Consider the following 15605-nt stretch of genomic DNA (forward strand, 5'->3'; position numbering starts at 1 on the left):
TCGCACGGTCGTTGGCGCGGGCCGCCTCGGCCGACAGCTCCTGCTGGTGCCCGGCTGCCGCCCTTAGCCCCTCCAGCTCCAGCCGCATGTCCGCCGCGTCCCTGTGTGGCATTGAAAGCACGCATTAACAAGCAGCCTTGTAGAGGCCTTCTTGCATGCCGCAGCAGGAATGGACTGTCGTTATCTGTAAAGGAAGAAAGCGGCTGCTGCCCTTGAGCAGGTCCGAAGAAGCGTCGTATGTGTGTCTGGATACGCAAGAATATTTGAATCCTCGCTCATCAGGACACTGGCACAAGTGCCCCTGCAATCATTGGAGTATGCTGACATCCGAGATACTGTACCGTTTGGGCAGAAGTGAAGGCCGTCACCGGATTCGCAGGTGCAAGAGCCCTCATGGCCACTCCCAATTTCAAATATGAGCAGCAAGGACAAACAGTATGAATAGCTGGAAAGCCGCCCAAATTCAAGCATGCAGCCGTGCCTCTCATCAGCCCGTGCATCTCCCTGATGGCATCCACCAGAGTTGTCTTGTGGTGGTCACTACGAGGAAGTTAGTCATGCACATCACTCAGGAATGCAACGCACGTGTGGGCCTGGTCCAGGTCGCGTTCGAGGGCGGTGACTCGGTCTTCCAGGCGGTGCACGTCGGCGCGCGCGGCCGCCAGCTTGGCGTGCGTGTCGCGGCGTCCCTCCTCCGCCTCTGCCAGCCGGTCCTTCAGCCGCACCACCTCCATCGCCTGCGCGCAAATGCAAGTTTTGTCAGTGACTAAGCAACAGTCTGCACTGCAGTCCTTGGATGTAGAGCCTGGACTCAAGGCTTCATGTACAGCTCACACTATGTCTCTGTGAAGTGATCTGAGCAAAGAGAAGGGACTGGAACCTTGTCAAGTACGGTTGCATTCTGGCCAAGGGGACAGAAGCATGGCGGTGTCCTTTTGTTTCAACACAGGGGATGGAAACACAGTTAGTGGAGAGAGAGAGAGAGAGAGAGAGATGAGGCGATCATTATGCGCACCTGGCTGTGGGTTTCCTTGGCGGCCTTGCGGCGCATCTCCTCGGCCTGCGCCATGGCGTCCTCAATGATCGCCGCACTCTGCGCCGCCGCCCGCTCCGCCGCTGCCTCCACCTCCTTCACCTAATCAAACCAACGAATGACAGGTGAGAGCATAGTTGCACCATTCGGTCAGAACACTTTTTACGGACCGTATATACGGCCGAAAATACGGTCATACGGTATTAAAATATACGGAGTACGGTCAAAAACGGCCTATTTTGGCCCAAAACACCGAATATACGACCGAATATTCACCGTATGCCGAATGGCCGAATCCGTATGGTGCAACTATGGGTGAGCGTCTTACTAAGACCGTAGCTGCAGTAATGCACCAACATGATCTTGACAGCTATCACAGCACCATGACTGTTCTTGGTGAGAAGTATCAGCTTGTATTCTTATGAAACGCATGTGAAGTTGTCGCGGTGACTGCCGCACTTGCAATAGTGACTATCAGCGCGAAATATTGTATGGTCACTGCACATTGCATGCAGGTTGGGAGAAGCAGCGTATATGTGAAAGCGAGGTCTGAGAGACATGCAACACCTGTGTGCTCGCTACATGCAGTCCTTAAATGAAGGGGAATAGCTCAGGCTCGGGCTGTTTACCTTGGGGGTGCTCTGCAGCCGCTTGTTCTCGTCCGTGAGGCGCAGGATCTCGGACCGCAGCAGCGCTATGTCCGCATGCAGTTGTGCGGAATCGTCCCCACCGCCGTTCTCTTGCAGCCGCCCCAGCTTCTCCGTCAGCTGCATGTTCTCCACTGCACAGCGACACTGACTGTCAGACATGCCCAGCATGTCCTCAAAATCACAGCTCCGACACATGCCAGCGAGGCAGAGCACTGAATGTGCAAAAATTTGCACTGTTGAAGCTAAGCACCGGCCCAGCGTCAGTGATGTGAAGGCCCCTCTTGTGCGTCAGAAGTCAATTCTTAGCTTCTGTAACAGGGACAAGGATTGTGGCGCGCCTGCGTATTTCCTGACGTCAGGGTGGTTGTTGAGCTTGTCGGTCAGCAGCGCCCGCTCCTCGCGCAGCGCCCGCAGCTCTGCCGCCGCCTCATCGTCCGGGCTCAGACCCGCCCCCGATGCAGCTGACTGCGCCAAATTTCACAGCCTCCGTCATTTATTCCCTTTGATTCTATTGCCCTGACAGTAGAATCTGTAGGTGGCATGCTACTGTATGTGGGCATGCTGCAAGTCCAAAGGATAAAAGAGCACTGTGCATGTACTTGCAAGGGAGCAGGTCAATCCTCCTTGATCCGAGGGCTGTCTTCACAGCACAATGAAGCAGACAGAGGGGCTGCTGTTGTTCAAGGGGCTGCTCACTGAAATGCTAAACAGAACAGAACAGCACAGAACGCAAGACAGAAAGGACAAACATGCTGGGGCTTCGCACCTGCAGGCGGGCGATCTTGTCCTCCTTGAGGCGGATGATCATTTTGGTGCGCTGCGCGTCCATCTCGCGCTGCTTGGTGACCTCGCGCTGCGCTTCCAGTTCGCGCGTCAGCCGCGCCACGCACCTGGCCGCCGCCTCCTCCCGCCGCAGCGCCCCCACCAGCGCAGCGTGGCCGCTCTGCACGCACAGATTCATAAAAATTCGACATGAACTCGCCAAAGTTATGCACGATTTGAAGCGGTCTCAAGCTCGGGAGGTCAGCACCGGCTGTTTGCATGGCACATGTTGCTCCTCCCCGCACACCGCCTGGTTTTCCTGGCACACCAAGGAGCCCTATGGGGAACTTGCGCGAACGTTAGCATTTATAGGAAAGTAAAACAGGCTTGGTTCACGTCCTGAGAACTACACTTTCTCAATAATATACAAAGGCATGCTCACCGCTGGAGTGAACGGTGGCGGTGCCTGGGGCGTGGACAGGGCGCCAGCTTGCATGTCCTCTTGGGCCCTTGAGGGCGTAGTAATCGCATGCGGCGGCTGCCCAGCAGCTGCCGGATGCGCGCCTGACTGGTAGGCCGCCAGCTCATCCTTCAGCCGCTGGATCTCCGCTTTCAGGCATGCCTCATCCCCCCGAGTGTCCTCATTAATAACCGCCTGCAATTAGTAATTTTTGGCTCTTTGCCTCACAGGAATTGTTGCGACATGTGCATGTCACTCAACAAGATACACGAAGCCTTGCAGGGTAATCAGCCTTGCTTGTGAGAGAGAAAGCCTAGTAATGCCCAGACCTATTGCATGCATGAGTAAGTAATGTAATGGGATGCGCTAAAATTTCAGGAACAGGTTGACGCCTTCAGCAAGGAATCTGACCTTGTTCTTGATGCTCTTGGCGCGCTGGGCAAAGCGCAGAGTGCTGATGGTCTCCGCCAGGTTGGCGCTGGCCGGGCTGATGTTGGCCACCATAATAGTCTTCGAGTTGCCTCCCAGAGAGTCCTGCACCAATTTTCCTTCATCTAATGCTGAAACTGAACCACAAGCACTCTTTGACATAAGCTTTCATGACACATGCCTTGCCGACTATGTGAGATGACAAGCATGCCATGCCATACTTCTACATGCAATTATGAGTATGCGAGGAGACATGCATGCCGCATTTTGCGTGAACACTCACAGGGAAGCCTGGCATACGCCAGCTGCAGCAGCAGTTCAAAGTTGAATTTGAACACATTAGCGCTCAAGGCAGGAGGTAACGCGCGGAGACCTGCAGCAGGTAGGTGAGGCGGGAGTCTCGGTAGGGCACATGGCGCTGCGCGCCTCGCTGGACGTCCACAAGGGACATGATGACGAGGCCAAGGGAGCTGAGCGATTTGTTGATGCTGGAAGCCTCCCGCAACCGCTCGCCCGCCGCCCCCGAGCTCTTCTGCCGCTCGCTGCCTGCGCAGAACCATATCCATGTGTTTTCAGCAAGGGTGCAGCTGATCTGGTTTCTTAGTCATGGATCTGACAGACAGCTGTTGTCCCCAAGGCCCTGCCAGTAAGCAATCCTGTCTGTCCAGAAGCTATATTGAACAGCATTCCTGGATCATCTATTGAGATGAAGTGAGTGGCCATATTGTGCAACTTTTGCAATGCATTGTCCTTGAAGGGGAAAGAGGAGCTGCGTCGGTCGCATGCAGCCCCATTATGCGCCTTGCAGAGCACATCTTCATGCTGCAATGTGGGCACATTTGTCACATACTGAGTGTTGGCTGTCTTGTTGGTGTGATCTGCAGAAAGCACGGAGAACGAGGCATCTAGCAGCATGGCACCTGCCAAGTCGACCAGGTTGAGGCGGGAGCGCAGGATGTTGGTGATGCCTGACTCATCCGTGGTTCTGCTCTCCAGGGTGCATGTGAACACCGAGTGCGATCGGCTCGATTCCCTGTTCATGTTCGTCTCGCCCACCCTCCGCGCTGCTTGGCCCCTTGCCAGCAGCCGCGCCACATCATCCACTGCAGCATGCGCAGCATAAGACAACAAATTCCGAGCTAGAAAGAATCAATGCATGTTTTGCAAGGGATGCTAGAGGTCGCAGGCAGAGTGTGAGCCGACTGAGCGCATGCATGATGCACTCAATGCTAAAGGTGCATCTCTGTATGCGTTGCTCTTTATGTGAGAATATTGCACATGCAGGAGCAGCAGCCACAGGAGTAGCTGTTTAAGCAGAGCGCCATGACTTTGCAATGCATGCAGACTTCAATGGCCTAAACTGTGGCAGTGAAATTCACCCACCTGAGGAGACCTCCTCCTCGCAGAGGTTCTCAACATAGGGTCCACGGGCTGCGTCCTCCCTGATCTGCAGGTGCGCCTCTGAGGGGCTGAGCAGGTCTGTGATGTTCTCGTTGTATATCTCCAGGAAGGAGCACTTGCACGACACCTGACAGCAACCATGCGCGTTGAACTAAGATCGATGCATGCACATTGCATGCTACTATCAGACTGTCAACATGCTTCCAAGACCAGAAGCAAATGCACCAGACATGCTGAAAGGCCATGCTCAACATTTGCACCTACCTGTCTGCTTTGCATCCTGGCAATGCGCGTGAAAAGGTGATCAAAGACCCTGGGAATCAGGCCTTGTTCCTGCAGAGGACATGCACATCAGCTGTTTGCACTCTCAGTCATGTCAATGATGTATCTCCATGCAATCATAAACAACATCCATATGACATTCAAGGAAGTGCGGCATGCAGATACCTCATTATTTAGGTGGCCCACAGAGCCAGAGGGCCCGCTCATTGTGTATGTTTTGCCGCTGCCAGTCTGGCCATAAGCAAAGATGCATGAGTTGTAGCCCGCCAGGCAGTTCTCCACAATTGGCCGACCAGCAACTGCAAGCACATGTCCGCTTCAATCCTATGACTTAAAATATTAAATAAGTACATGTTCAAGCTCCGACTAGTGTGATGATTTCAAGGGGAGTTTCAGCATTTGGTCAGGCCGCAGCATGGTTTTCCTGTAATTGCAACGACCACTTCCAGGTGATGGTATGAGCATGTGTTTCACAGACCTTGGAAGAGGCCCTCTTGATCTGTCCCTTCGCTAGCGATGGCATCAAAAGTGAAGTACTGTGCTTCGCTGGTCATCACCTTCAAGCTCTGCGAGCTGCTCTGCTGGACACACTTGTGCCCACCTGCAAAAATCCAATTTCGACATGTCAGAGATATCATCTGGACTGCAAGCATCAGATTGCAGTTGCACTAAGGGAATAGCCATCCAGGACCAAAATTGCCATCTCATGAAAGCTCAGACTGACAGAACTACAAATGTAGCTGCCTGAAACTCACCGAGGCCCCTTTCTCTGTCGTTGATCGGCCTCACGCGCACAATGACCTGCACATGTCAGGGAAAGGTGCTCAGCCACCTTCCATGCTTACTTTCCCAAAGCTGATGCATTCAAAGCTCATTTGTCAACAATCCAACGCATGAATAGCGAAAGAAGGACCTCACCCTGAGGTTGTCACTGGAGGTGGGAGCCGGCTCCTCATACTGGTAGGTGCTGGCTCTGCTCGCGGCAACAGATGCAGGCGTCTGCTGCCGCAGCCGCGAGCTCTCATCCGCTATATAGGGGCTGCGCCCCAGGCCAGCCTCAGGCCTGTGGAATGTGCGCTGCAGTCTGCTGGCGTTCCTGGCACTGGCTGCAGGGGGCGTGGGCTTCACTGGCGAGGGCTGGCTGGTCCAGTGGACACTGTGGCTGGCTGGGGGGCCCACCAGGAAGGGGGATGAGGCAGGATCACCACCCCTGGTGCTTGCTGCTGCAAGGGCGGCCCTGCGGTCCCACAGCTTGGATGGCGGAGGCTGCTGGGGCGAGGGTGGGGCTGCTGATGGGCTGGAGCCCCCCAGCAGCGGCCTGGCTGCATCCTCTCCTGCTGCCTGCTGATGCTCAAACCTGCATGGGATCTCTCGAATCAGTAAGTGGTACTGGGTTTGGCACATCGTGAGGGCTGAAGGTAAAGCTGGCAAGTCCTCGATGGCCAGTAAGTATACCTGGAGCGTGCAAGCTTGTATGTAGCTGCCTTGGGCTTGGAAGCTGCAGCCTTTGGCGGTGTAAACCGCTCCCGGAGGCTGACATCATTCTGCGACCACAGCAATTAGGCATTCTAAATAATTCTCACGCCAATTGCAAACAGTAGAAGAACACCATTGACAAGTATTGAACACAGGAGCCTTGGATGTAACATGCAGCAGGGCTTTATGCTAATTAAGATTACAGAATAGTGAACGTAAGTAATTCTGCGACGTTATGTTGCTTGGCACAGTGTTGACTTGAAAGCTAGGTGCGATTTCCTTAATTTGTCAGACTGGAGGTTTGTTGTCGTACCGCGGCTGCATTGGTGAAACTCCCAAGCGCATCACTTGATTTTCTGACGACATCGGGAGAAGGGCGCGAGCTCACGGGCGTCAGGCTGAGCTTCAGTGGCTTCAAGGGAGTTGGGTCTAAATTCTCATCATGTCGTACACTCCCCCTCGGCATTGTCTTGGATGGAGACTTTTTGCCAGACTTGCCGGCGGAACGCTTCAAGGCACTCAAGAATCCCATATCAAGCATGCACTGGCCTCCTTGAAAGCTTGTTTGGTAACCCCATACTTCCTATTAACTCGGAGAGTTTGCCTGGTGACACCGAGAAGTTTTCTGCAAGCAGATGCTGAAAAGTAGGCTATAAAACCATGCAAGATTTTTCCAATGGGTATAAATGCTTTCACCGACTTCAACGTCTCGCAAATTTCGACAGCCTTGTCTCCCTGGCGTTGCTGATTTTGAAATGTTGCGTCGCAGTTGCCAATCTAGGCGTCTCCTTGGGTGGCAACGGTTTTGCCTCGCCTTGGTCTCACTCGCATTTTCGACAGCATGCTTCGGTACCAGAGAGATCTTTATGCAAGTCTGCGAGCAGCTCACTATGTGCAAGGCAACGATACCGACAAGAACAGTGTCAAAGTCTTTGACTGATGATACAATCCATATATCCAGATGTCTTAACAGAAATGCCTCACGTGCTGGGAGCATTCGCTGGAATTAACTTTTATATTATTACATTGCAATCTATTTGAGTTTTATAGATCTCTGAGGAACCATTATGATTATTCCTCTCTGGTTGGACAAAGATCACTAGACTGCAAGCTCATACCATGTCAGCAGAACCAGCAGATCACACAGCATCTCAAATATCAGATGCTGAGAGTAGTGCATCAAAGTATGACGCGAGCAATGCTCTTGAAGCTGAGGGCTCGAGGTCAAACACCGCTTCAAGCAATCTAGACACTTGCAGTAGTACCACAAGCGAGGGACGTGAATCAGCACAGAGCCCCAGCAGTTTGATGAATCCATCTTTACAAGGAGCATGTGGGGACCCGGAGATCCGTGATCAGGAACTGGAGACTCCAAAAAGCAGCGGCGATGACGTGCTGTTGGAGGAGGAGATTCGCAGCATCAGTGACAACACTGAAGCTGAAGCGTATTCACAAAGTCCTGAAGATGATGGTAGCTGCAGCGAGGGAGCTCTGGAGTGTGTCTCAAGAGACATCGGCCTCGGCGAAAATCCTTTTACCTCCCCAAGCAGGGCTGTAGGAGCTGTGCAGCACAGCACTGCATCACCACTCCCCAATGATATGCAGAGCTCAGACATGCCAACACAGAGGTACGCCATGTACCAAGCATCTTCACCCAAACCTGCTGGACACTATGAAATCTGCACTTGGGAAGGTGAGTACGTACTAGCACCTGAACGTTAACGCAGTGACCAACAGGTTCTTCCAGGACTCTAGGCTGCAGGATCCGCTTGCAGGGGCTCAGATGATTGAGCAGCAGGTGTTCCAGGGCAGCCCAAACCCAGCGCAGCTGCACAGGCGGCCCTACACCCCGGAGAAGTACTCTCCTGAGCAGCAGGATCGCAGGAGGTCTCACCCCAGTGGAGCCACTCAGCGTGATCTGCAGTCTGAGTGGAGCGCCAGGGATGAGGTCCTGTGGGACAGCCGACTTCAGGATGCTGATGGACACACGTGGAGGAGGCATTCTTGGAAGCATGCAACAAACAGCCAACCAGGCACAGCCAGGCAAACCTTCGACTCCCCGCGCAGCTATGCACCTTTCCCGGCGAATGGCTATGGTGCACAGCAGGCTCCCTGGCAAGGCGGTGCAGCAGGCCCGCCTTACAACTGGCAGCCAGATCACCTGATGTACCCCGACAGCAGGCCTCGGCAGGGGTTCTATGAGGGGTATGGCGGCTTCGGGCGGCAGGGAATGGGCCCATATGGGGCCCCATCTCACCAGGGGGACAGCGCTGGATACCAGGTGCACAGCTCCTTCACAGCAAGCCTCAGTGAGCGCTCTGGACAGCAGCAGCAGCAGGGCTTCTTGGCTCACCCGCCACATCCGCATGCCGGCCTGGCGAGCGGCTGGCCCATGCATGAGGCCGGGAGTGCAAATGCAGAGCAGTCCTGGGATGGGGCAGAGACCTCCGAAGCACATAAGCTGCTGCAGGAACTGGCTGATGCGCAGGCGGCTGAGAGGGACTATCTGGTGTGCTCACATCCTTGTTTGGTGACGAGAATGTTATTTGGATGGGTGGACAGGAAATAATATGCTATCCTGTGCCCTTGGCTCAGTGGTGTAATGCTGTACAGAGCCACAATGCAGCGTGCTGCATTGCCATACAGCCCTGAAGGAGACTTTGCTTAGGCGTGCCTCCGGAATTTACAGGGCACAATCAAAAGCCTGTCTGCGAGGCTGGAGGCAGCGATGGGCAGGGAGGCCACACTGAGACAGAGGCTGTTCAAAGCTGAGGCAGCTGCCAGCACTCTTGACACAAGGCAGCCCTCCGCGGTGGTGGAAAGCCCAGGAGTTCCGTTGGCACCGGCCAGCGAGATCAGCACAGAAGCGCCTGGTCAGGCGCAGAACATTGTGAAGATGCCTGGGGAGAAGAATGAGACTATGGCAGAGCCACTGCCAGCACCAGAGGAGGCCGAGGCTCCCCAGCAGTAAGGCCCTTACTTGAATGCTCCATGAGTGCTTCACGTGCTATTTTCAATTGGGGATATCCTTGGTCACTACCAAAAGCACAGCATTGCAATCTGCGTGCATTAGGGTAGTGACGTGGCATTCAGGAAATTGGAGAGCCCTGCAGAGCAATCCGCTGGCAAAGATGCAGCATTGGAAAGGGAGCGTGCGGAGACTGCCGCACTGCAGATCAGCCTGGATGCAGCCAATGAGACGTGTCGCAACCTCCAGCGTGAACTTGCGTTTGCCAATAAACGGTATGTTTAAAGTCTACTCACTGCATGCATGTCAATGTGAAATCTTCATACTGCATCCTGCATTCGATGCAGTGGCTGTGCTGCTTGCCACCTCCCAATTCTGAATAATGTAGGCACCAATTTAAAAATAAAAACTTTGGCCATACTTGCTACCCTGAACAGTCTCAATTTGGCTGATAGAGCACTGGTATTTTACTCTGATGCTTACGGCTGATCTTCTGTTTGCTTCTGCTCTTCAGGCTTGAGAACACTGCGACAGAAGGTCGCCAGGCGGATGCACAGCTGGCGCGCATGCGGGCGGCCAATGCTGAGCTGGAATCCAGCCTGGAGCGGGCCAGGGCAGAGATCTCCCAGATGATGGACCAGCTGCGGGTGAGATGCTCGTTGTGCATGCCAATCTTCATTGTCTTTTTGGCACTTCATCGCACAAGCAATCAAGAGTACCCTGCACTCCCCACCAGCCATCTCCTTCACGATCCATCGAGTCATGGTTTTTGGCTTCCCTCACATAAACCCACCTCTGTTGACAAGGCTTGGCGGCATGTCAACTCAATGTACCGCACATTCAGACCAGAAAAGCACCGACAGACACTGTGTGCGCAGGATGATGCGCGGGCACTGAAGGCAGCAGAGCGGCAGAGGCAGGAGGCAGAGTTCCAGGCCGTGAGCCTGCGGCAGGCGCTGGACGCTGCAAAGAGGAGCGTGGCCACGCGGGAACAGGACTTTGTGCGCCTGCAGCAGAACCTGCACACCGCCAGGGCAGAGCTGGCAGACCTCCAGTCGCGCTACAGGTAATTGCATGTCTAGACTGAGATTTTGTGACACCACAAGAAGCAGTAGATAACAGGGAGAGGGGCATAGGCAGTAGGAGTAATCAGGAATCTGGCCAAGCAGTGGATGTTGGCCCCGTGTATGCAAGCTCGTGCAACCTGTTCCTTACTTGTGCAGAGTGTCTGATGGCTCAGGCAAGGTTGCCTGAGCCATCCAGAGTGATAGGTATGGCCTTCGTCTGTGACTTATGTTCAGACAGGCAAGGTGAATAACTCAATAACTTCTGCTACAGGCAATTGGAGCGGTCCTCGCTGATGTCACAGCCCGTCGTGCTGCCAGCTGGCGTGCGCACGGCCAGCCATGACGGCGCGAGCCCGCTGCCGACCTCCCGGCAGGAGGGGACGCCCCGCCAGACAAGACCGCCCTCTCCGCGCAGCAGCAATGCCTCCCTGCCGAGCAGCATCGAGACCGCCACCCGTGGATTCACCCGCGGCCCGCCAGCCACCCTGGTATTCCACCCCGACCCCATGCCAAAACTGGCAGCCCTGCACAACGGCCACCACTGTGTCAGCTCCCCTGAGCTGCCAAATGGACGACCCAACACTGACGCTGCCTCCACTGCAGCCTTGATGTATGACCCTGACCAAAGGCAGCCGGGTCCTCTGCGGCCGGAGAGCGCCCTCTACAATGACCGGCATGCAAGGAGTCCAGAACCTCCGCCGTCCCACTCAGAGGACCACAGAAGCCTCATGTCCGACAGCCAGGACAAGCCTCACTGGCATTGGGAAGCGGGAGGGCGCCAGATCAGGCACGCGGCGGCTGCGCAGCTGCAGATTGGCGCCTTTGACAGCCAAGCGCTGTTTGCTGAGCGGCCGGCTGCGGGGCTGGCGTCGGACCATTCCGGCGCTCGGGAGAGGGCTGCAGAGCAGCAGCAAGCGCAGCAGCAGCGGTACAGGGCAGAGCAAGCGTGGGCTGATGCCGCCGACCCGCCAGCATATGGAGCTGAGTCGGCAGCAGATGCTTCGCCATCATGGGGCAGTAATGATGTGCGTACCTGATCCTCATAAAAGTCCTAAGAATTTCATTGACCTGTACTTCAGCCAGGTCTGTCACGCACATCAGGCACGATGAATTGCCTAATGAGAGTGCGTTGCCTACCTGCCTGATGACAGACCATTTGCCGCAGGAGAACGAGAGCAGACGTGGCAGTGTTGCCCAAGGGAGCGGTGTCAGAGACAGCAGCTCTGTGCATAGCGACGATGCCGGCTATGTATTGCAAAATGGGGCCAGGAATGCTGCTTTGGCGCTCAGGCAAGAGCAATATGACGATTCAGGCACCGAGAGCGGCGCCTTCCGGCCGTACGCCACCGATCTGTCCCTGCAGGTGCCAAACCCCCTTCCTAGCGCACGGCCTGCGACTCTCAAGGAGGCTCTCATGTGCACCTTACTTCCAGCGCACGCATGCAGATCTGAAGCCTTGCAGGCTTCAAGCTGCCGTGAATAGCCCCGGCAAAGTTCGCGCTTGCCAAAGCGTGAAATGAGGCAGTATCCCTCATCTGCATCCACCTTTGCATCCCCTTGAAAGTACTTGAACTTTCTGCTGTATCACACCTACTTGGCCTTTTGTTGCAAGGGGATTTGCACAACAACACTGAAATCTGAAGCGAATTTAGCAAAGGTAGCTCTTATGTCTAACGGCAGAGCAAGGGGTCATATTGCCACAACGAAGACCCATCACCTGACAACATACCTGCACAGGACTTCATGCGGCGGGAGAAGGTGCTGGAGGACCGGCTGCTCGTGCTCAATGAGGAGGACAAGCGGCTGGAGGCCGAGTATGCGCGCATGCCAGCCGTCAGCGCCGGCCGCACTCTGGCCGAGCGCCGCCGGCGCGCTGAGGTGGAAGCCACGCTGGAGGCCAACAAACGCGAGGGCAGCAACCTGCGCCTGCAGCTCAAGCGGCTCGGCGTGAAGTGATTCCGGGGGTCTCTGCGCGCCCCGAGCGTTGCACGTGAAGTGGTATGCAGAAATTGGCGCTGTGCAGGCTGATGGGTGTCTCATAATCATAAGTTTTAACTAGCCCAGATTGCGGCAATTTGCGTGCCATTGTTGATGATCAACAACGGCACCAGGGTCTTTGATAGCAGAAGTAGCACTCCTGAGGTCCAGAATTCTGAAATTTGATGCAGCCCAGGCTCAAACTGATGGGAGCATGACTTCCTTACTAGGTAGTCACTACGGTACCGGAAGTCCATTCAAACGCATGCTATGTATGGTCGTTGCCAGCCTGGATGTTCCAGGTCCCAAAATTGTGAATGAATTGGATGAACGGCCTTAAAATTAGTCTCTTTCTATAGTTGCGTCTGCCAAATTTAAATCTGCAGGCAATTGCATAAGTTTGAAACTGATAGAATCTTCAATCTATATAGATGCTATATTGCTATGATGCTGACTGATCAGTCATGACATCGGATGCGCCGCGGCGGCCAATGCCATGCATACTATGCATATGCCAGCTGGAGCGGCCATCCGGAGCAGCATTCGCTTTTGCTAGACATCCAAGTCTATAAGCGCTCGCCAATGCATGCACAGCATCTTTGAAGCCTTTTGCAGCCTCTGGTAAGCCCTTCGAAATTAAACTCGATTATGCATAGTCTGTCTTTGGGGAGTTTGGGTGCACAGCCAAAATTGGGTCGGGCTGACAAGGTCTCAGATGACTCGGCTTCCTGATATGGCATCCACTGGGCACGTTTCAGATTAGCACATTCTTGTCTCTCCACACTTGCTAGCCGCTGCCTTGGTCACCAAAGCTGGTACATTGCAGCATTCAGGGATCAACTAGCGCTGTGATCAAGCTGCCATCCTTGCCAGGGGAGCAGGAGCCATACTGTATTACAGTGTTTGGTAGATTTGTCACCCTTTTGGCGTTGCAGGGAGCCTCAAACCCGGCCCGTGAATAGCTGTTGCTGATCTGCGACCGTGTAGGCAGCCAGCAAGATGACCAGCCCGAGCAAACGCCGGGAGATGGACGTTATGAAACTGTATGCCCCATGTCCAGGGTAGTGAAGATGCGAGTTCCCAATTCGATCCGTGCTTGCCCGCTGAGACACCAGAGGATCAATCTTTTATCTCCTGCGCAGGATGATGAGCGACTGGAAGGTGGAGTTAGTGAACGACAGCGTGAACGAGCTCTACGTCGAATTTCAGGGTCCAAAGGACAGTGAGCACCCTTCTCCGGACTATCTGCATTGCTCAGTACTGGAGATGTGATAGATGTAGCCTTTGTAGAGACTCGTGCGTCCGTTTCGCCTTCTGGGAAAGCAGAAAGGGAGTTTTTAAGGGTTGCTTCTGTCTGACTTGTTTTATTCAGCTGAGACAACTTTATCGTCTCGCAGGTCCGTATGAGGGAGGATTTTGGAGGGTGCACGTTGAGCTTCCGGACGGCTATCCTTATAAGTCACCTTCCATCGGCTTTGTGAACCGAATATACCACCCCAATGTGGACGAAATGTATGCCAACCCCACCTTATCTTATAACTTCCTTGTCAACGCTGCTAATTTCTACTGGCATCTCAATCTTCATCCTCCATGGCACAACTTGAATCTTCCGGATTCCGGAAGATTCCAAGGGCTCGGCTCTGAGATTTACTTGGATGGTGCAGGGCGGGCTCAGTGTGCTTAGATGTCATCAACCAGACCTGGAGCCCCATGTTTGGTATGCTCCTTCTTCCACACTCAAATGTCCAAGGGCTGCTTCGTAGTCCTGTAACAGCATAGTTGGCCGTTGCCTTGCTCTGAATATCTCAGCTCTCCCAGATACCAGCGGTGCTTTGCGATGAAACTAAATGAAAGTGGAATGGGTAATGAAATAATTCCCTGAGAATGCGTTTGTTCTGCAGACTTGCTGAATGTCTTTGAGACATTCCTGCCACAGCTGCTGTTGTACCCCAACCCCACAGACCCCTTGAATGGGGAGGCAGCAGCGCTCCTCATGCGGGAGCCCGAGGCCTACAACGCAAAAGTGAAAGGTCAGCCCTGTCTGTCTTGAAGTCCTGCACGCTTCACATCACTTGCAATTCTTGACATGCCAGTATCTCCACTTGTGTATCTTGATCAGGAGTGGCCGCCTGAGCTTTAGAGCTGGGCTGTGGTGCAACGAAATCTAAAGAGAAAACTTAAAGCATGACAATATCAATGCAGCTGCATGCCTTCCAAAGATTTGGATGCCAAAGTGCGATGCCACCTTCGTGCTGCGCAGAGTGCACAGCAAGGTTTGCAAAGAAGGAGGATGTGGCGGGGCCGGAGAATGGCAGGGATGGCAATGACAGCATGAGCGCTGACTCAGAGGGCTTCCTCTCATCCAGCGATGATGAGGATGAACACCCCACAACAGGGGAACCTGACTTATAGGCCATTGCTTCTGGCACTGCTCATTTCTTGCCTCTTGTAATTGCTCACCGTCACAAGATTGTCGCTGCAGCCCACTGTCCCTCTGGACAGCGAGGAGAGCTTTCGGCATTGGCCCCTTTGTGCTCTTTCAAGCCTTGTTCAATTGCAATTTAACAGAGTGTTCCTTCCATTTCTGCTCATTGCAAACTGCAGTGGAGGTTTTATGCTGCTGAAGAGAGCAGTCTCGGCAGGCAAGGATGCCGTGTATAAAAGGATTTCGCCGTGCTTGCGCAAGCAAGGATTGTGCGACTTGCGGTGTATATTAGGGAGGTGGAGGCTGGATGTTGAAAACTTTGGCAAGCTCTGTGTGCGGCATCAATAATCTAGCTTTGCTAGACAATCTTTGTTCCTGATTTTGCTGCCTGACAGAAATGACTGACAAACTGGATTCTTGACCTGTATGAGCACTCAGGTGTGTAGAGGAGACATTCCAGATATTTTTCTAGAGCTCCGAGAGGAGTCCGACTCCTCTCAGGAGTCCTCAGATCATCTGCATGATGCCAGGCAGTGCCTAAACCAGTGGTCTGTTTATGTGTAAACTATTTTTAGCATGCACCGGTTCAGACGGGCTGTATACCATTGTTGCATGATGTATCTTGTCCCTGGTGCTGGATTGACTTGCATCAACAGAAGTTGGGCAGAAGTTGAC

The 15605-nt window shown here is 54.0% G+C and overlaps 3 protein-coding genes across 3 annotated transcripts; 2 read left to right on the forward strand and 1 right to left on the reverse strand.

The window, feature by feature from the left end:
• Window positions 1–3271: 3271 nt before the first annotated feature.
• Window positions 3272–5326, reverse strand: COCSUDRAFT_12590 (kinesin-domain-containing protein; the record flags this gene model as incomplete). Its single annotated transcript, XM_005650617.1, has 6 exons — window positions 3272–3439; window positions 3708–3880; window positions 4255–4437; window positions 4718–4862; window positions 5000–5068; window positions 5183–5326. Coding segments are annotated over 6 exons (882 nt in total), but the record flags the coding sequence as incomplete, so codon positions are not given.
• Window positions 5327–7801: 2475 nt separating this feature from the next.
• On the forward strand, window positions 7802–12484 carry COCSUDRAFT_61123 (hypothetical protein; the record flags this gene model as incomplete). The annotated part of the gene is made up of 9 exons (XM_005650618.1): window positions 7802–7916; window positions 8269–9002; window positions 9183–9460; window positions 9587–9736; window positions 9976–10108; window positions 10340–10527; window positions 10800–11553; window positions 11694–11891; window positions 12266–12484. 9 exons carry the CDS (start codon window positions 7802–7804, stop codon window positions 12482–12484), a joined length of 2769 nt encoding a protein of 922 aa, XP_005650675.1.
• A 799-nt stretch (window positions 12485–13283) lies between these two features.
• Window positions 13284–15507, forward strand: COCSUDRAFT_22325 (ubiquitin conjugating enzyme). Its single transcript, XM_005650619.1, has 6 exons — window positions 13284–13548; window positions 13648–13727; window positions 13903–14017; window positions 14170–14222; window positions 14407–14535; window positions 14766–15507. Exons 1-6 carry the CDS (start codon window positions 13505–13507, stop codon window positions 14915–14917), a joined length of 573 nt encoding a protein of 190 aa, XP_005650676.1. The 5' UTR covers window positions 13284–13504; the 3' UTR covers window positions 14918–15507.
• Window positions 15508–15605: the final 98 nt, after the last annotated feature.

This window comes from Coccomyxa subellipsoidea (assembly GCF_000258705.1).
Source record: "Coccomyxa subellipsoidea C-169, whole genome shotgun sequence".
Classification (NCBI taxonomy): domain Eukaryota; kingdom Viridiplantae; phylum Chlorophyta; class Trebouxiophyceae; family Coccomyxaceae; genus Coccomyxa; species Coccomyxa subellipsoidea.

What these genes read in the sequence shown, in the direction of transcription:
- COCSUDRAFT_22325 (XM_005650619.1), top strand. Translation starts at nt 13,505, where the DNA reads ATGACCAGCCCGAGCAAACGCCGGGAGATGGACGTTATGAAACT. An exon ending in ATTTCAGGGTCCAAAGGACA is followed by an intron (nt 13,728 to 13,902) that starts GTGAGCACCCTT and finishes ATCGTCTCGCAG; the next exon opens with GTCCGTATGAGGGAGGATTT. An exon ending in CTACAACGCAAAAGTGAAAG is followed by an intron (nt 14,536 to 14,765) that starts GTCAGCCCTGTC and finishes CGTGCTGCGCAG; the next exon opens with AGTGCACAGCAAGGTTTGCA.